Source organism: Rhinoderma darwinii, chromosome 5, assembly GCF_050947455.1.
Source record: "Rhinoderma darwinii isolate aRhiDar2 chromosome 5, aRhiDar2.hap1, whole genome shotgun sequence".
Classification (NCBI taxonomy): Eukaryota; Metazoa; Chordata; class Amphibia; order Anura; family Rhinodermatidae; genus Rhinoderma; species Rhinoderma darwinii.
This window is the reverse complement of record NC_134691.1, coordinates 18,816,702-18,837,782: the sequence shown is the minus strand read 5'-3', so window position 1 is coordinate 18,837,782 and position 21,081 is coordinate 18,816,702. Positions and strand designations below refer to the sequence as shown.

General features: G+C 43.4%; 1 protein-coding gene across 1 annotated transcript; it reads right to left on the bottom strand.

Moving 5' to 3' along the window:
• Positions 1-1,754: 1,754 nt before the first annotated feature.
• LRATD2 (LRAT domain containing 2) lies at positions 1,755-6,336 on the bottom strand. The gene is made up of 2 exons (XM_075825732.1): positions 6,074-6,336; positions 1,755-5,812 (listed from the first exon to the last, which is right to left on the bottom strand). The coding sequence occupies exon 2, from the start codon at positions 5,806-5,808 to the stop codon at positions 4,984-4,986; it is 825 nt and encodes a 274-aa protein (XP_075681847.1). The 5' UTR covers positions 5,809-5,812; positions 6,074-6,336; the 3' UTR covers positions 1,755-4,983.
• Between the last annotated feature and the right edge of the window lie 14,745 nt (positions 6,337-21,081).

Below are 21,081 nucleotides of genomic sequence, written 5' to 3'. Positions count from 1 at the left end.
TCAGATGTTTTAGCCAATGCCAGAAGCGATTTAAAAAAAGAAAAATCGGGGATAACCTTATATTTCCCCGTCCTCCTGGTCCACATCTAGCTTTGGCTTGAAAATCTGACACAAATTGTGATGTGTGAACATTGCAGAGCATTCTGATTTAGGCGATGTTTAGCAGTAGCGGCCAACAACCTCTTAGGAGTCTGAACACATTTTAGGGACCTTTCACCAACAATATGCAGTGCGTAATTTTGTGTATGTACACTTTTAGGGCTCATTCAGACTAGCGTGTCCCCCGTCCGTGTGCGGTGCTTTGAAATCACACGGACCCATTCATTTCAAAGGGGCCATTCAGACACGCGTGAGTTTTCATGCAGCGAGTGCGTCCGTTAAGTGAAACTCACTGCATAGGGTCCTATATTGGTGCGTTTGTGAACCTAGTCGGCCATTGAAGTCTATGGGTGCGTGAAAACCACGGACGACATCCGTGTGCTGTCCATGTTTCACGCATCAGTTACATGGAAAAGTAGAGAAATAAATAAAAAAATGAAGTGCTTACACGGCCGCAATAAAACGCATGCCACATGCAAAGCACACCGATGCCAATGCACACGGATATGAAATGTAGGAAAAACGCTGCGTTTATCGCACGCAAATCCGACACGCTCCTCTGAATGTAGCCTTACACATTAAAACAGGTAACCATTATATCTCTTAAACCACCATTTTGCATTTTATATACAGAATTCATCGGAGTGGCGTCACTTTGTGAATACATTACTTATCTTATTATACTCCAGAGCTGCGCTCACTATTCTGCTGGTTGCTCATTAAATTCAGTCTACATCCTGTTGTCAGACTCACCCCTAACAGCATACAGTAGCGGAGATTCTATATTCCAGTAGGTCAGCTTGATTTTCCTACATCTGACTGTATATGGTGTTAGGCCCTGTTCAGATCACATTTCGCGTGTACGGCGGGAAAGCTCCCGATGTACTTGATAAAGGTGTCCATAGGGCTCCATTGGCCCAACGGAGGCGAAAAGAATGTCCTTTTGGCTTTCGTCAGGCTGGTAGAAGTCTGTATACATTTTTTCTTTCCCCAGTTATGGAACAGCGTAGTAGGCTATTCAATAGGATCACAAATTAAAAAAGAAAAAAAAAAAAAAAAAGAAGAAGACTAAGGCCGGATTCACACGAGCGGGTGCGTTTTGCGCACGCAAAAAACGCGGCATTTTGTGTGCGCAAAAGGCACTTAACAGCTCCGTGTGTCATGATCATATGGTGCGCGGCTGCGTGATTTTCGCGCAGCCGCCATCATTATGACACTCTGTTTGTATGTTTGTAGCACGTGGTGCTTTTCTGTTTTCATTCATACTTTTCACTGCTGTTGCACGAAATCACGCGCGTCCCACGGAAGTGCTTCCATGTGGTGTGCGTGATTTTCACGCACCCATTGACTTCAAATGGGCGCGTGATGCGCAAAATACGCACAAAAAACGGACATGTCGTGAGTTTTACGCAGCGGACTCACGCTGCGTATAAATCACGGACTATCTGCACGGCCCCATAGACTAACATAGGTCCGTGCGAGGCGCGTGAAAATCACACGCGTTGCACGGACGTATATCACGTTCGTCTGAATAAGCCCTAACTGTGGCATCCATTTAACATATACGCCATGAATAGGTCACAAGAGTCCATGATTTATACGTTTAACGTATCCCATAATAGTCTAAGGGTGACGGATCCATCACAGTCCACGTTTCACATATACATTTACAAACTTGATGTAAATGGCACCTTAAGATGACATTTTCACAGACAGGGGAATACTGGAAGAGTTCAGCTCCGCAGCTAGAAGAATGTAACTCTGGACTAGAATACAGCCTGTAACTCAGGACTATTATTTGCAAAGCTACTACATTTTAAATGTTGATTGTCTCTAGGGGGTAAAAAGTAAAGTGGTGTTCAAGGGTGGGTATAGGCCTTATGTTGGGCCTAGGCTGCTTTTTTAATGTCCCAAAATCTTTTTTGAACACATATCAGTGATATTTGTATGGCCAAAGACTTTGTATGGTAAAGATTTGTCCCGCAGTGCGAACGTTTCCTAGGAGGGCACCGAAGCCTAGCACATGGCTTGATTCACAATAAGCTATTACTAGAGGTCTAGTATGTATAATACATAGGGCTCAAATAATGGAGCATCTGTAGCACGGACGTTTGCGAATATAATCCGGGTCAAAATTAGGTTTTTTTGTGGCATCAAGGGCTAAAGGCAGTCAATGTGGCTGCTACAGGGCCCATGGGTCATGGAAAGAGCATTAGGTGCTAAAACACCAGGCCCTTCCCTCCCGGATGGCAAACCTGGCACCATAAAATGGGGTCCAGTTTGATCTTTGCTCTAGGGCCACTACTCTCCTTTATACGCCATTGCCAGGCAGGTGCTTTGGAGGATCAATATCAAGGATGCCCATTCTACTTGCTTATATAGGCAGTCTGTTACTTTCCATAGGTCTAAAAAAACAAAAAAAACAAAAAAAAATACACGGAGGCACGCTTTATCACATGCAAGATTCTGGAGATATTGTCCCTATACAAAGCATACATATAAAAGGTCCCAAAGCATAGAGAAGGCTATTTCACTAAAGAATTAGAAATTTAAGGCAAAGTTCACGCAGTGACATTTTTGGTGCATTTTTTATGGCAACACCTGAAAAACCTGGCCCACTAGAAAACTCTATAAATGTTCCAAAGATTCTTGTTGCCAACCAAAAAGTATGAAACTCCATTATCAACATTTCCATTGTAATTTGTCTTTTAAAGGTCATGTTCTATGGAAACAGAATATTTGCCCCAACCCCCCTTTTTGGTCTTTTACTGGGAATTTGATGCATGGGGGAAGGAGAGGGTTTTCCCCACATAATCCTAAGTGCTCAGTTCTAAAAAGCTTCTGAATCTTGCCCTTATCTTTTAGTGAAACTTATTGATGGCCCATCTGCAAAAACTCACTTGACCCTTTAAATTATCTTTCTTACCGCACTATGAAAGGAGCCGGAGCCTGAATTCTACCCATTATGAAGGATACTTGTCAGTCAGGTGAAAGCTCGCTTTATGTAAAGTATACAGTTCCTATCAGGCCTCAGTCAGAACGGGCCATAGTGGTGAAGTTCTTAACCATACGACTACAAAAAGAGTCATTCTACGGCCTCATTCACATATGAATTACATTTCTGGTCTGTTTCACATTGATCCAGAATACGGTGTTTGATGGGGCCGTGTGTACCGCCATATGCATAGTACACAAAGTCACAGCTTGATCCATCAGATGCCATATAACAAATAATTAATTTCAGTGCTTCTTGGGGAAAAAACAACAGATCCACAAAAACGGAACCTCACACAGAACAAAAATGGTGCGCGATATGCTATGAAGCCTTAGACGGACTGTGGATTTGGGAAGATCTACGAAAAGGGCAATTTTACTAACAGTTTCCCATCCAAAGCCTCCTTTACCCCATATTCAATAAGTTGGCACACATACAAAAGGCCCTGTTTTTTGGCCTATGTTTAGCGTATACGCCAGGAAAAGCTTTGTTAAACGTAGGCTGTAACGGACGCCTAAGATTGTTGGCCGTCACCCAAAAGACTATTACGGCATCTGTTGAACACATACGTCCTAAAAAGATATTGAAACGGCCGTGACGTATACGTTTAACAGATGCCATATAGTGGCGTGCATTGCCCTTAGGCTCCCATGTTAAAAAAACGATACCACGCAGTATTACTTTATTTAAGTGATCCCGTTGTGTGGAATAGCGTAGTCTACAATGCTTTTCCATAGCTAAAAAAAAAAAAAAGCATAACATCGAATACCAGCCTGACGGAGGCTAAAATTACACTTTTGGCCTCCATTGGGCTAATGGAGCCCTATGGGCGCATTTAGGGTCAGGAACTTTCCTGGCGTACGTGCTAACAAAAAATGGGATGTGAACAGGGCCCCAATTGGCGCTAGACAGGAAAATGTCTAATTTCTAAGATTAGTTGGATTTTTTTATATATTTTTTTAAAATATCAATGTAGAGGGCCCTACCACCATTAGTGTGTCAACATTGGGAAATTTGAATGCCTTGATACACGTCCCCCTGTAGATACTAAACCACCCAGTAATATTTTCATTGAAACCACTCCAGTGAGTCAGCGAGCCCAGTGCACTCCAAACACGTTAACCAGCCATCCAGACACAAAGGGTTAAACTCCCCGTATACAAAAACATTTCCTCCAAGTATCAACGTGGCAGGAGAACCGCAGTCACATTTCCATTACAGTGTTTTCCCAATGCTGACAAGATATAAAATCAGAACAAATGCCTCCCCCCTCCCCCCCCCCAAAGCTTTTTGAGTCTGGCGGTCCATTTCCCGAAATTAAAAGTGTACAAATCATTTTTATGGAACACGAAATGTGACCATTATGCAAATACAGAGCTAAGAGAAGACATATTATGGTCATGAAAACTTTACAGCTGTACCGAGGGGTTAAAGTATAAAAACAAAAACCACTATCAAATTTAAAGAAATAAAAAAAAATGAAAAAAATTTGTGCTAATATTTGGTTTTAGGAATGCAAAACAAGTGTGAATCGGATGAGAAAGTGATTAGTTAGGTTATAAATAATATTCGTTTGACTAGAGGACACAAAAGGTTTACAATGGAAATAACCCTTTTGTTACCAGATTCCAAAAATTTGCAAGCTCAATGCATAGTGCTTCTCGGCAATCTGCGTCATGTGATCAAATAATTTATGACTTGGGCTCCAAATCCGTAAACGGGGTCTCTGCAGTAAACCTGGTGAGCGGAGGGGCTGAGGACGAAAGGGTTAATGCCGTAGCAGAGCTAATCAGCTTTCCTTTCACAAGCCATTTGAATAAAACTGCATCGAATCAGCCCAAAGGGGGGGCTTAGAACATCTCAATTTTGCAGCCTTCAGTTTTAATCCATCAGTTGGCATTGTGATCAGTCCTGACCTCATCTTCAGCATGGAGGTGGTTGGAGAGTTCTTGGAGCACGGCCGCCTTCCCGATCTGATCGTTCCTCCTCCGCTCCATAATCAGATCCTCCAGGCTTTGAAATTCCAACGTGTGGCTTTTCTTTTCGGACAGTTGAATCTTTAACCTGTAGGGTTGCTTGCCTATCCTGATCTCACCGCCTATCTTGAACTCTCTCTTTCCATATCTACACCAAGCTGCAAAGCACTCAGAGTTTCTCCAGCTCAACTCCTGGTCTTTCGCCCCTACCTGCTCCATGGCATTTTGTACCACCATCTCCGGGCTCAAAGGTTTGAATTTATACTGGTCGTTGACAATCCTGCCCCTCCGGCCCTGACCGGCATCGGTCATAAAGCCGTTGGTGATCTCCAGTCTGTATAAATGAACGACTTGAAAGTCACCCACGTACACTACCCAGTGGGGATACTGGTTCTTGGCTACAAACTCCACCAGGTCCCCAGGCTTGCATTTATTCAGTAGGTTCTCTGGGGAATAAGTGCTCAGCTGGTCCCCGGCACCGAACCCTTTTTCATAAATACATTCATCCCTATAATAAACCGAACATTCCACCTCATTGCAGTGATCGTACTGCAGATCCTCTTGGAGAGACCCTTGCTTGTCGGGGTCATGTCCAGGTTCCTCCAAGTCATCGTCGTCAGCCGAGAAGATGTAGGAGACTCCGATCCTGGGTCCCTCGTCCTTATCCACACCTGTAGGATCTGCCGTTGGGACTTCTTTATAACTTAGATGAGTCAGTTTCTCCACCTGGTTGCCCATTGCCCTGTAAAAGAAGAAGTAGCCATAAGAGTTGACGTTCCACCTGTTGGACGCTAGGCAGGAGGTTATAGGTGCGGTGAAACCTGAGCCGTGCAAGGAAAGCATACACCCCAAGGGAGGCTTTCATTTTCAGCAAGTGTTTTTAACCACTTCCACGTCAGATCAGTCCTCGGAAACGGCGCTATATCGCAACGCAAATAGTCTCCATTGCATACGAGGCACACGTGAAATAGAACGCACAAGAATGAAGAAGTTTGCAACTTACCAGGCAGCAACGCAAGGCACAACCTCCTCTCCCACCTCCGTGAGCAAAGGTGTCTGCGGATACTAGCTGAGCCCTGGTAGGCACCATGGACGGATCATGTTGTTCGCCTTGCCCTGGTGTCTCTACAGTGGGCTGTGCCAGAGTGAAGCAGCTTCACCAAAGGCTGAGCCACCAGCTACTGATCAGAGCGCTCCAGATCCGGCTGAGCTCTGCAAGCGCACAACCCTCAGCATTTAAAGCAGCAGTGCACCTTATTGTTTGCTTCCTGAACACACACACAGTATTTTACTCTATGCAACCCTGCCCCCCTCCCTCTGCTACTTTGTGCATCTAACAACAGGTTAACTCCTTCCTGACTGGATGGCCCAGTGATTTGTAGATTTTTTTTTTGCACGCTGAAATTTTGCAAAGCAAAAATGTCTGTGAGAATTATTTGTGAAATTTTTGAAACCGGCGATCTTGATCTGTATTTGTTTTGTATTGTTGTATAAATATTTATGAGTCAAATTTACACCTAAAATAAAAACAAAAATAACATTAACCTATTGAGGTCACAAGAGGTCGAAACACATAAAAGGCTCGTGTAGACCTGGCCCTGGTCAAGTTGATTATATTTAGGCCCTGCTCACGTAAACGTGGCGTGTATTTTGGTGCGTGTTCACATGGCGATAAAAAAAAAAAAAACTAGTCAATTAAGCTAGCATTTTTGTGAAGTGCTTTTTTTCATACAGGGTTTTTTAAGACTTTCCTGCGTGTTTTTTGACCTGCTTTGTGAGCGCTTTTTGCACGTTTTTGGTGCGTAATGAGGCTCTGTTTACACGGCGTGCCTTTGACATGTATTTTGCCGCATTTCAAGCGTGGAAATACGCATCAGAAAACGCTTGATTCAGTTTCTCATTGAATCAATGTCAATTCTTCGGCTCATAAAGCGCGCCAAAAATGCACAAAATCTTCCCATAGTTAATGGTAGTCCTGATTATGCGCCCAAAAACTCGCAAATAGCGCACAAAACGCGTCAAAAACACTCGGAAAGCGCATAAAAAACAGGATGTATTTTAAAAGGCGCTTTGCAAAAGCGCTAGCATATTTGAAACGTTCACATGTCGTTTTTTTTTCGTGCTGTGTGAACGTGCCCTTAGGACTCCCATTGACTATGGGAACATTTAGCACGTTTTTGGCGCGCTTGGCTCTTTAAATACGCTTGCGTAAAAAAGTGCGTTGTATGTACTAACAGAGCGCATTGCCAATGGGAACCTTAATCAACCGTTTTTTAACGTGAATTTCAACGTGTAAAACATTCCAAAATACGGACTAAATACACGCAGTGCGAACAGGGCCTTTGGCGCATAAAGCACGCCGAAAACTCGTCAAATATTCAATGGGGGCTCCTAATTACGCGACAAAACGTACCCAAAGCGCTCACAAAATCCGTTAAAAAAATCCTATATTTTAAAAAGCGCTTTACAAAAACGCTAGCGCACTTGACCCTTTTACACGTCGTTTGTTTTGTTGCGCCGTGTGAAAATGTCCTTAGTTATATTATTTGTAATTGGAAAAGATGGGTGACAAGCGACCGGCTTCATGATTTCCACGTCCTCCAGTGTTGCCACCCAGCTTTCCCAGGCTCCTGAGCGGCATCTTTGCCAAATTAGGCCACGATTACACCGTTTTTTTTATGCTGCCTTTTCATGCAGTGGACAAACCGCAACATCCACGTTTTTAGGGCTTGCTGCAGTTTTTTTTTAAAGCCGTAGCCGGCCTTATCTTTCACAGTTTTGACTATACTGAAGAGCAAGATGACATGAAAAAATACCTGATTGTGTTTCACTCGGAGTCGCAACAGATATCGACAACGACTTGGTTACATTTTTTGCAATCTCGATATCGCAGTAGTATAAAATCGCATGTAGAAGACGCTATACGCAGCTCAAACCGCTTTTTGATGAGAGGTTCTACTAGAAATCTGACACGTACATTGTCACTGATTTGAATGGACCGCCTTACAATGTCGTTTTTGGCCACGTTCAGACGTGGCAGATTTGCCACTGATTTTTTTCATGCAAATTTTGTGATTTTTGCAATGCATAAGGTAAAATCACAACAAAAACCACAACAAAATCTGCAGGTAACGCGTGCAGATTTTGCCGTTGATTCGTTGTGGACTTGCAGTGAAAAATTCGAGATACCTAGATTTCCAGTAAGGCTTTAAGATTGGCCGCTGAGATCCTGGGCCCTAAAATCTGTACCAGGGGTCCCCCACCCACTATATGACATTTATAATAGTTTTTTTTACCTTTTGTGGCAGAGGGGCCATTGAGAATCAGGGCCAGGCGTCACTGTTTCCTATGAACCCCCCTATAGCTAAGCCCCTGCATGGCCATATTATGGGGCCCTACTGCGTTTCTGAATGCCTCCAATTTTATATGGCGGCATCCTCTATCAGACGTATCTCTCCCCATAGTACGGCGCTGTACGGACCACCCTACGGCAGCACGCGTAGTGCCTACGGCTTAATACTGCAGAGCCATGGGCACACCTCCTAATATTTGCATCCTCATTTGCGGGGCGCTTTTAATCCCTGCCCCCGATCAACCTGGGAACACTCACAAACCATCCTGGTAACGCCTACTTTTATATAGATTTACATAAGGCCTTGTTCACACTGAGTTTTTCTCAGGCAGACAAAATCTGCCTCAGAATTCCTTCAGGAAATTTGAGGCAGATTTTGAACTGCCTGCATTTTTTTTCTGCGTTTTTCGCCCGCGGCCATTGAAGTTAATGCATGGACTGAGGTAAAAAAACAAAACATGAAAAATGTTCGGAAACTAGCTCCACAGGTTTTTTCTGCCTCCCATTGATTTCAATGAGGGGTCAGAAGCGGAAACCACGGCGAGCGGCCGAAAGCCACCTGGGAAAAGAAACACCTCTGCCTCCCATTGAAATCGATGGAGGGCGATTTTGGCCGTTCTTTGGCACTGTTTCCGCGTCAAAATCTGCGCCAAAAAACTGTGTGAACAGGGCCTAAGTCCACCCAGTTTGGGACTCCATGTGTTGTCATGAGGCCTCCTATACATGGCTCTGCCTTACAGAAATCTTTGAGCAGCGCCACATGGGTTTAATCTCTCTATCGAGCCTTTTTATTCTGGAGATCAATGGTGGTCTGAAACACAAAGACCTCACGAACGTCATCTTGTCACATGTATATATGACATCTCAGGTGACCGTTGAGTGGATGAGTGACGGTATATTTCTAAGGTGCGGTAAAATCACGGTTTATTGCCTCAATTACCGCAACATCACTGTACAAACTATAAGGGTATGTTCACTCGACCTATATTCAGCAGTTTTTCGGGCAGTATATGTCCCGAAAAATGCCTGAAAAATCGGAAGCAGAACGCCTTCAAACATCTGCCCATTGATTTCAATGGGAAATATGGCGTTCTGTTCCGACGGGGCACTTTTTTACGGGCAGATGTTTGGAGGCGCTTTGCTTCCGATTTTCGGCCGTTTACAGTCCGAAAATAAGCCGTGTGAACATACCCTTACAGTGCAGCCACATATGACACAGCAGCTACAACGGGAAGTGTCTGCGGCTCCTTGAATGTGAGGGTTTGTATACGCTCCGGTCCCCACAGGCCAGAATTTGTGTGATTCATTCAAACCACAAGCAAAATGACTAAAATACTACACTGTGTGTATATATATATATATATATATATATATATATATATGTATGTATAGCATAAGATTAATGTTTTCCTGAGTACAAATAGCTCACACAGTTTTGGTTATACATAAGCAATTGCAATATTGTGATATATGTATTATCCCATTATACAAGTTATATGCCCCCCCCCCACAAAAAATAAAATGATCAGATGCCACCAGGCCCCACAGTACAGTCAACGACAATACCCTCATAACACAGTCAGATTCAGTGGCCCCTTATGGGCTCATGATCATGGCAAAGCTCTGTATGGTGACACGAGGATTGCCCATGGATGGGGTGCACCATCCATGAGACATGGTCAGGAACCTTGCCTCGGGCGGCACTCTGCCCTAACTGGAAGCAACTTTTTTGGCGATATACATTTTATACTTGCACTTTCCCCATCTCCAATTTGGGAAAGGAAGAGGAACGCCATTTATCTTTTTGACTTAGGCAAAAGAAGCAGGAAGTCTAGAAGAACCCCTGCCTACGAGTCCGCACTACTGATACCATAGTCTGCGAAGTTTTTCGCAGCGTTTTTTACGGCCGTCTTTGGAAAATGAAAAACGGCTCCAAAAACGGCTCAAGAAGTGACATGCACTTCTTTTTCGCAGGCGTTTTCTTTTACGTGCCGTTTTGAAAAACCGCCGCATAAAATACGCCCCGTCAGAACAGAACGCCGTATTTCCCTTTTAAATCAATGGGCAGATGTTTGTAGGCGTTCAGCTTCCGATTTTCCAGCCATTTTTCGGGACGTTTACAGGCTATGAGGTCTATGTTCCGTATTCATACACCACAGATCTGTAAAACGGTCGCACATGAAGCCTGCGGCTACTATCACACAGGACAAATACAGCTCCGTGCAGGGGACATTCAAAACCAGTCTGTTTCCAGGAACGGCGCTATGTCTGTTCATGGGCTGGAGCTCGAATCCAAATGAATAGGGCTGAACTGCAGGACCAGACATGGCCTATGGACAAGGGTGGCGCTGTTTTTGGACAAAATGCAGATCCTTTTTCTTTTATATCTAATACTTTACTGCTCCTTCCAGTGCCAAAACAAGATCGAAAGTCATTATGGGAATGCTGAAGAAAGAGAGAAATGGAGGATTCATACTACAGGGTGCAACTAGTATTATATAGAAAACGGGTGTATGAGTCAATGTCGATTATAGGAACGGTGCAAAATCATGTGATGTTTGATTATTTACATTTTCTTTTTTACTTTCCCCTGCCGTGTACCAGTGCCATTAAGTTCTGTCCATAATGACAATGTCCTGTGGTAGTGATTGGCTGCCGTGGTCATGTGACGTGCAGTCATTATGGGTGACGTCTTATGGCGCCAGGATATCAACAAATGATGTGTTTATTTCTTTAAATGTTAACGTTTTCTTTCTAAAAATCTTTCTCGGGCGCGGCCATATTGGAGATAAACAAATCCTTACTGCATATTTAGGCGCCGTTCACACTGAGTTTTTTTACGCGCTTTCTGCCACGGAAACTGCAGCAAAAAACGGCAAAAATTGCGACCGGAAAAAAACACTCATGGGAAAGAGAAGCGACATGCCATATCTTGAGGCGTTTTCCACCTCAAAAACCCCATTAAAATCAACGGGAGACAGGAAAAAAAAACGCCGCCAATGGCCGCTGCGGTTTTTTGAAAGCGTTTTATGACAAAAAAACGCTTGAGGTTTTTTTCTTTGCCTGTTGGAGAAAGAGATAAAAAAACGTGTCAAAAAAACACGGCAAAATTCGCCTGCGGTGTGAAACCACTTAAAAAAAACGAGCTGATTTTTCCAGGCAGAGTTTTCTGCCTTCAAAAAACTTTGTGTGAACAGGGCCTAAGGCCTCCAGCAGTACAATAGACTGTCATCAAATGCTCCACCCTTGGAAGGGGTTTTCCCATAATTAATATTTATCACCTATCCGCAGGACAGGTAATACATTTCTGATGAGTGGGGGTCCAACTGCTGGGACTTGCCATTCCTGGGAGCCGAGCGCTATGGTCGGCATATATTTCCCTACTGACTTTCAGGGAATGTCTTGTAGCCAAAAGCTCGGCAAAAAAAAAAAATCTTAAAAAACGCCACAAAAGCCATTAACCGCGTGAAACCTCCACCACGGCATATAAAGACCCACAGAGGGAGATTCAGTCTGACATTGTTGCCCATAACAACCAATCACAGCGCAGCTTTCAATTCTTACTCTGCTCTTGAAAAATGAAACCTGTGCTGTGATTGGTTGCTATGGGCAACAAAGCCAGATAGTCTAGACGTACAGTCTATGTGAGGAGGTGACTGAGCCCCTCCGGTGGTGTCCTTTCAATGTTATAAGGGGTGGCAATTCACTGACAATTCTGCCACCCCCGTAATAAATAAAAGAACGCACAAATCCAAACCCCAGCGCTGACAAGATCCATTCTATGAAGGCAACCAATAAAAACGCACCCGGCCTCCCCAGATCGCAATAAAAAAATCCAGAATTATCACCTCAGCTCCCAAAACAAATGTAACAAAAAGAAAACAAAAAAGACGTAAGTACCAAAAATTGGTATCAATAAAAATGACAGCTCGCCCCGCAAAAAACAAGCTCGGCTCCCATGGCGATACCATTTTTTTTTTAACAAATATTTTTTTTTTTGTGGAAAAGTAGTAACAGATAAAAAAAAACTCTAACAATGTGGTATTGCCGTAATCATATTGACCCGCAGAATAAAGTTACGTTGTTTTTGGCAACACACGATGAAAACCATAAAAACAAAACAAAAATAAAACACAGTTTTTTTCAATTTCTTCCCACAAATTTTTTGGACTGGCCGTCACACGGCTGCCTGTATTTCTGTGGGGCTGTTCACACGGCCGTTGTCTAAACGAACGCGTCCTATTTTGGTCCGTTTTCACGGATCCCTCAATAAGCAGGTCCCGTACGGGTGCGAATCGGGTGCCTATTTTCACGGCTGATTTCGCACACGTCCATCTGAATATAGCCTAAGGGTCAATGCACACAATGCGTATTACGTGCGGTTTTGCAACGTAATACGGTACCAGCATAGTCAGTCAGATTCCAGGAAATCTCATGTACACGCTGCGGTTTTTTTCGGCACGTAAACTGATCTGCGGTGCGGATTTTAAAATCCTCAGCATGTAAATTTATTGTGCGTTTCCGCTTGCGAATTGTATCTGCCTAGTGCTGTGGAAAATCGCGCCAAAATACGCAGCATGAAAACACGTGGAAAAACCCATCAAAACGTGAAATAGTCGTGAAAAACTGCACGATTAGGTGCGGATGTTACCTGCGAATATCCGCGTATTGCTGCGGTTTTGGTGCGTATTTTAGGCAGCAAAATACACAATGTGTGCATGTAGCCTGAGGCCCTGTTCACACTGAGCTTTTTGCAGGCAGAAAAATCTGCCACGTGTCACTGAATAAAATCTATGCCAGCCAAAAGTAGGCGTAGAGTTCTGCCTTAAATGAAAGTAAATATGGCATGGCGTGATTGGCCACACTCTTCTGCTAAGCTCTGCCCTCTACTATAACTCTCTTCTATCCTGATAATTTGCTACAATGTATCAGTGCAGGAAAAATGTATCAGTCTAAAGTCAAGCTTTTTTAGTTCACGGAGGATTGTCCTTAACTGGAAACAATTGTAACGACCCCTAAGCTGTGAGAAGGTTTAGATCTGTGAAGGTCTTCAGCCTCTGGATATAAAACAAGATTGTTGTCATGTAATGGAAGCAAGCAGAGATCTTACAAATGGTGAGGAATTAAAATAAAAAGTATATTAAAAAGCTGAAAACTTTTCATAAGGCTTCGGTCACACTGGCGTTACTATACGTTTACCGTCTTCCATCGGAGAAAGAGAGGATCGATACGTTAAACGGAAAGCAACGGTTCCGTTAGAATTACCATTGATTTCAATGGTAATTCTTTTGTATCGGTTACTTTCCGTTTGTCTCCGTTCGCTAGGTTTCCGTTTTTTTATTTTATTTATTTTTTTAACATAAACCTGGAGAGGTCTTTAGTCTGGGTTCACACGCTCCTATTGAGGGACGTGAGAGTTTTTCTGCCCAAAAAAAACCCCAAAAAACGCCCAGTGTGAAGCTCCATCTCCTGCTCAATGTGGCATTATAAGACATTCATGTGTGTCTAAGCTACGACTCCGTGTCTCCTAACAAATATATGTACATTCCGCACATAGCTGTGTGTACAGATTATATCACGGTGCCAGCCCCCCCCCCCCCCACGCCACATTGTGCAACTTGTCAGAGTACGTTCACACGCAGTAGCAAAATACGTCTGAAATTACGGAGCTGTTTTCAGGTGAAAACAGCTCCTGATTTTGAGACGTTTTTGTAACTGCTCGCGTTTTACGCTGTGTATTTTACGGACGTTATTGGAGCTGTTTTTCAATGGAGTCAATGAAAAACGGCTCCAAAAACATCCCAAGAAGTGACATGCACTTCTTTGACGTGGGCGTCTTTTTACGCGACGTCTTTTGACAGCGACGCTTAAAATTACACCTCATGGGAACAGAACATCGTAAAACCTATTAAAAGAAATGGGGAGATGTTTGTAGGCGTAATGGAGCAATTTTTTTCAGGCGTAATTTGAGGCGTAAAATGCCCGAATTACGTCTGAAAACTGCGTGTGAACATACCCTAAGAATCATAGACTTCCTGAAATGGCTGATAACAAATAACAATAAACTGCTCATGAAACAATTATAGATTTTAGGCTTCATGTCCCTAAGGCCTTGTTCACACAGAGTTTTTTTAGGACGTTTTTTTGATGCGGAAACCGTGGCAAAAAACGTCAGAAAATGCCTCTCATTGATTTCAATGGAAGGCGGAGGTGTTTTTTTTCCCGTAAGCAGAAAAGAAAACGCTCGCGACAAAAAGAAGCGTCATGCTCTTTGGCCCTGTTAAAATTCCTTCACGAATTTTGAAGCAGATTTTGACCTGCACACTCTGTGCTGTGTTTTTCGCTGCGTTTTTTGGCCGTTGAGCACCGCGGGCAAAAAACGCAGTCAAATCCATTTTCTCTGCCTCCCATTGATGTCATGACGCTTCTTTTTCTCGTGAGCATTTTTTTCTGCTCGATGTAGAAAATGCCTCCGCCTCCCATTGAAAACAATGGCAGGCGTTTACGGTCGTTTTTTGGGTGCGGTTTCCGATGCGGTTTCCTTTCTTCGGGCATTTCCGTCTTTCTGACCTCCCATTGCCATCAATTGGAGTCAGAAAAAGCGTTTTTCGCAGCGTTTTTTGCCCCCCGGCGCCCAATGGCCATAGCCGAAAAATGCAGCAAAAAACACAGCAAAGAGAGTGCAGGCAGGTCAAAATCTGTCTCAAAATTCGTGAAGGAATTTTGAGGCAGATTTTTCCACTTGCAAAAAAAACTCAGTGTGAACAGGGCCTTCGTGTTCTCACACCTTCTTTATGGATGAATAGTCATTGTGTATTAGGCCTCATTTACACGAGCGTATGCGTTTTGCGCGCGCAAAAAACGCTGCGTTTTGCGCGCGTTTGTATGGCGTATGCACTGCGTATACGCAGCCTTGTTGCGTTTTAAACGCGCAAAAGGCATTTGACAGCTCCGTGTGTCATGATGCGCGGCTGCGTGATTTTCACGCAGCCGCCATCATAGAGATGAGGTAGTCGAGGCCCGTCACTGTCCAAGGTGCTGAAAGAGCTAACTGATCGGCAGTAACTCTTTCAGCACCCTCGACAGTGAATGCCGATCACAATATACACCAACCTGTGAATAAAAAAAGATGTTCAAACTTACCATGAACTGCCTGCTTCCTCCAGTCCGGTCTCCCGGCCGTTGCCTTGGTGACGCGTCCCTCTCTTGCCATCCGGCCCCACCTCCCAGGATGACGCCGCAGTCCATGAGACCGCTGCAGCCTGTGATTGGCTGCAGCCTGTGCTTGGCCTGTGATTGGCTGCAGCTGTCATTTGGACTGAACTGTCATCCCGGGAGGTCGGACCGGAGTTATCGGTAAGTCAGAACGTCTTTTTTTTTTTACAGGTTCATGGATTTTCGGAGCGGAAGTCACTGTCCATGGTGCTGAACCAGTTTAACGCTTTCAGCACCGTGGACAGTGACTGTCTCCTGACGTCGCGTACCCGAACATTTTTTACCGGTTTCGGTCAAAACGAGTTTGGCCGAACCCGGTGAAGTTCGGTGCGCTCATCTAGAATTTGACACTCCGTTTGGATGTTTGTAACCAGAAAAGCACGTGGTGCTTTTCTGTTGACATTCAGGAGTTTGACAGCTCTTGCGTGATTTTCGCGCATGCAACGCAGGACCGTCAGTGTGGCATGCGTTGTTTTCACGCACCCATTGAAGTCAATGGGTGCGTGTTGCGTGAAAAACGCACGATTATAGAACATGTCGTGAGTTTTTTTCTGCGCACACGCGCTGAGCGCAATTCACGCATCGTCTAAACAGCCCCATTGACTAATATAGGTGCGTACGACATGCGTGCAAAGCACGCGCGTCGCACGCGCGTATAATACGTTCGTGTAAACGAGGCCTTAGACAGAAGTTTCTGTTTGCAGAGTGAAAACTGTATTTACATCAGCAAATATTAAGAAGTGAGAAGTAGTGACTTGGCAGGAGAGCTTGCAATCTAACCGCAACACCTCTTTTGTTTCCATGTCTTGTATTTTAACCCTTTTACCACCGTTAATACGCTTTTGTCATGGTGGATATTAAAGGGGTATTCCGGGTTTCAGTAAATAAAGGTCATTCTTTGTCTAATTGCAAGTTGTACAATTTTTCCAATAGACTTTCTGTTCACTTTCAAGATCTCTGCTTTCTGTCATTCAATGGGAATTTTCATTATTAACTTCCATGGCATAAAATCTCTCCTGGTCATGTGATGGACACACAAATTAAAGGGGTTGTCTCCCTATAGACATTGATGGCTTATTATTAGGATATGCCATAAATGTCCAATCGGTGGCGCCACCACCATCAATATGCCTTTTCCACTGGGCCCCCTCAGACACCAGAACCAAAGTGCGACTGCTACCTCTGCTTGCCCACGGCAGAGGTTACCGATAATAATGAAGTTGCAGTGGCCCTAGGAAAACATTGTGCCCCTTCAGCTCTTGACAGTTCCTCTCAACTTTTGGCGTAGCCATAGGTGGAGATCCCAGGAATCAGACGACCCTGAGCGTACAGCTGATTGGTTTGTCATGTGACTTCTACAGTTAATGTGATTGGTCAAAGCCAATACGCTTCAGCCTTTAGGGTATGTTCACACGCTTTAGCAAATTACGTCTGAAATTACGGAGCTGTTTTCAGGCGTTTTTTTTTTTCTGATTTGCGTTTTTTGCGGTGGAATCGTAGCTTTTCCGCTGCAAAAATCGCAGCATCTGCTATTTGTTGCAAGTTTTACCTCCGCATTGAATGCAATGGAGAAAACCCGCAACAAAAAAGTAGCGATTATGCAGCATAACTTGACATACTGCATGATGCTGCGGATTTTCCGCTACAAAATCTGTTGCGTAAAATCCGCAGTCATTACGCTACGTGTGAACTTACCCTTTAGGTTCGGAAAACGAAACTCTAGATACACTTAAAACGCCAGCCTGCCATGCTACAGTGAAAGAAATCATAGTGATCATCACCCCAGTAAGGATTCATTCACACACTGCAGATTTTATAGCAGTTTTTTGCAATCGTGAAGTTTTTGCAATAATTGCAGCATAAAAGTAGCAAAACCGCAATGTGTTAATAAAGTCCTAAGCCTAGAGAGCGCTCATACCTCTGCTTGCTCTTACCTGGATATCGTGTATGACCTGTTTTAACCGTTAAACCATTGATTTATTTCTCAGGCATCTTTTTGACGTGAAAAGCGTCCGTGTTAAACCAGTTACTGCAGTTGCACAAGCACTGACGTGATGTCATGACGATGATGTCATGATCCGAAAGCTTCATCACACTATTTCATAATACACAAAAAACCATCATTGACTGACACGGGAAGCTTTATTATTGCAGCATTCAATAGAGCTGAATAGAACAGTGCCACCTAGTGGCAGATCCATGTGTAGAATAAGATCATTACAGGTTACACAAGGTTTTTTCGGTTCTGTCCTGTGAATTAATTTAACCCCTTGAGGACCACAGCATTTTTTTTCATTCGACCTCGGATAACTTTTTTATTTTTTGTTCGTCGTAGCTTTACAAGGCTCTGTTTTTTGCAGGACGAGTTGTACGAGTTTATGTAGGTGCCATTTTCTGTTACATACAGTAGATTTTAATTACATACATTACATGCGTTTAATTTATATTGATTGGTATTCATTTTTATTTTTTAAGTTTGCTGCAGTTTTAACTTTATTTTTCTATGGCAAAAACCGATCATCATGAATGAAGCTATACATTTATTATACAGATTGTTACGGTCTTGACTTATATATAATAAAGTTAATTTATTGTAAAAAAAAAAAAAATATGTGCATTCGTGTTTGTGTGTTTTTTACAGAATCATTTTATTTTTTAATACCTCCGGGGATTTTCTATTTAGATTTGTGTTACCTAAGTTTGCCCTAACAGTAGGAAATCTTGACACATAGCCCTGGGGTCCTTAATAGACCCTGGACCGTCTGCCCATACTAGGTCTCGATCACATCTCGATCGCATCTAACATAGTGTTGGTCATGACATTCAAAGGGTTAAATGGCGGGGATCAACGCTTCCTCTGTGTTAGGCCGAATTCAGACGAACGTGGGGAAGCTCGGACGTGAAAAACAGCAGTTTTTTAGCAGTCACATGGGTTTAAACGTCATCCCTGGAGGCTGGACACAGGAGCATAGAGATCTGGGTAAATGTAGACTTTTTTTCTGAGTTGACCTGGTTGTCATGGCAGCCGGGGGGCCTAATGAAGGCCCCCAGGTCTGCCATCTTAATACTCCTATAGGAAAAGGCTCACAGGACCATACACTGCTATACATAAATATTGCAGTGTATAATACAAGCGATCAAACAATTGTATGTTCAAGTCCCCTAGCGGGTCTAAAAAAAATGGGAGATATTTAATTACATTTTCAAGAATATATATATAAAAAAACATAAAATAATGTAAACGATTAAAAAAACCAAACCACATAATTTATATTGAGGCGTTCGTAATGATTCAAACTATTAATGTATAACGTTATTTATCTCACACGAGGAATGCTGTTAAAAAACGAGAGCCTGAAATTGCCAGAATTGTTGTCTTCTGGTGACTACGTCTCCCCGCAAATATGGAATAAAAAGTGATCAAAAAAGTCGTATGTAACCTAAAATCATGAAGATAAAAACTACCAGGTGCCCCGCAAAAAAAAAGCCCTTACACCGCTCCATCGACGGAAAAAAAAAAAGTGACAGGTCTCAGATTATGGCGACACAAAAATATATATTTTTTTACCGTGTTTTTATTTTGTAGAAGTAGTAAAACATAAAAAAAATATACATTTGGCATCGCTGTAGTCATACTGAATCGCAGAATAAAACGTCATTTTTACCACGCGGTGTTGGAAATAGCTATTTTTTTTCCATTGCACCCGACAAAAAAAATTTCAACGTTTTTCAGAACATTATATGGTACATTAAAATGTGCCATTAAAAATACAACTCGACCCGCAAAAAACAGCCCCGGCTATGTAGACGAAGAAAAATAAAAAGTGATGGCTCTTGGAAGAAAACAAAAAAATAAAATTTGAAACCGGCAGCGGCACCAAGGGGTTAATTGATAGATACGTGATACTTCTTTTCGTATTGTAGGTGATCATCACTTTCTCGAAAAAGCAGCAGTTACAGAGACACATAGTAACCTGAGTAAGTATAAGCTCCTCTGTGTTTGGTCCATCAGGGACAATCCACCCAGACAGTAAAACACGACGTGAATTTCCTACAAGATTCTACAAAGTTCAAGGGCGATTAGCCAAGATTCCGGCGCAGCGGAGGAAGGTGTTTACTGCACTCCAGTCAATGCCTGATTAAAATAGACTCTTCTATTCGTACTGGAAAATCACCAGGTACCTGCCCGGCAGCCACTGTCATCATCCTTAGTATGGTGGATGAGCCGATCCTCTATGGTGTGTGGCTCTCCTGCTCAGGGCCGATTCTAGCTTTTCTGCTGCCTGAGGCAAAAATTGAAATGGCACCCCCCAGATCTTGATTGACATCCCACTGGCTGTTCTACATCAATAGCAGCCTCAAAAAAAACAAAACAAAACATACCACTCATTATCTTGCTGCAGATCATACAGTACTGATTAGAGGCAGAATAAACATTTACATTAAGTGACTCACAGGTGATGTCTCCATCCGGTCCAGACCTCTATGATGACTTCTCCTGGTCACAGCCCATTTCTGCAGTTTACCTCTCAGATGTTTTCGACTCCTCACTTTTCAAACATTTCTGCACTTATAAACGAAGATAAAATTCTCATGGTGCCACACACAATGCTTCTAAATAAAATAGTGCCATACACTGCACCTCTAATTCTAATACAACCATACACTATGTCCCTGGTTATAATGGCACCATACTCTGTGTCACTGATTATAATAGCACCATACACTGTGTCACACACACACACACGCACACACGCACGCACACACGCACACACGCACACACGCACACACACACACACACACACACACACACAGTGCCCCCATAAAGCCCCCTGTATATAGTGTCCCCTGTAGATAATGCCCCACATAGAGCCCCCCTGTAGACAGTGCCCACATAGAGCCCCCTGTAGACAGTGCCCCACATACATAGTGCCCCCTATAGAGCCTCTTGTAGATAATGCCCTCATAGAGCCCCTGTAGATATTGTCCCACATAGATATTAGCCCCTGCCCCACATACATAGGGCCCATAGAGCCTCCTGTAGATACTGCCCCAACATACAGCCCCCTCTAGAAAGTGCTCCACATACAGCCCCCTGTAGATAGTGCCCCACATATAGCCCCCTGTAGATAGTGCTCCAGATATAGCCCCCCTGTAGATAGTGCTCCACATATAGCCCCCCTGTAGATAGTGCTCCACATATAACCCCCACCCCCTGTATATAGTGCTCCACATATAGCCCCCACATACAGCCCCCCCACATAGATAGTGCTTCTCATATAGCCCCACGCCTTGTATGTAGTGCTCTACATATAGCCCCCACATACAGCCCCCCCTGTAGATAGTGCTCCACTTATAGCCCCTCACACTTTTAACAGAATTTTTTTTTTTACATACTCCCCTAAACCCGTTCCCGTACCGCCCACTTGCAAATCAGGCCTGCT

Excerpts from the sequence above, each read along its gene's own strand:
- LRATD2 (XM_075825732.1), bottom strand. The coding sequence starts at position 5,808 with ATGGGCAACCAGGTGGAGAAACTGACTCATCTAAGTTATAAAGAAGTC.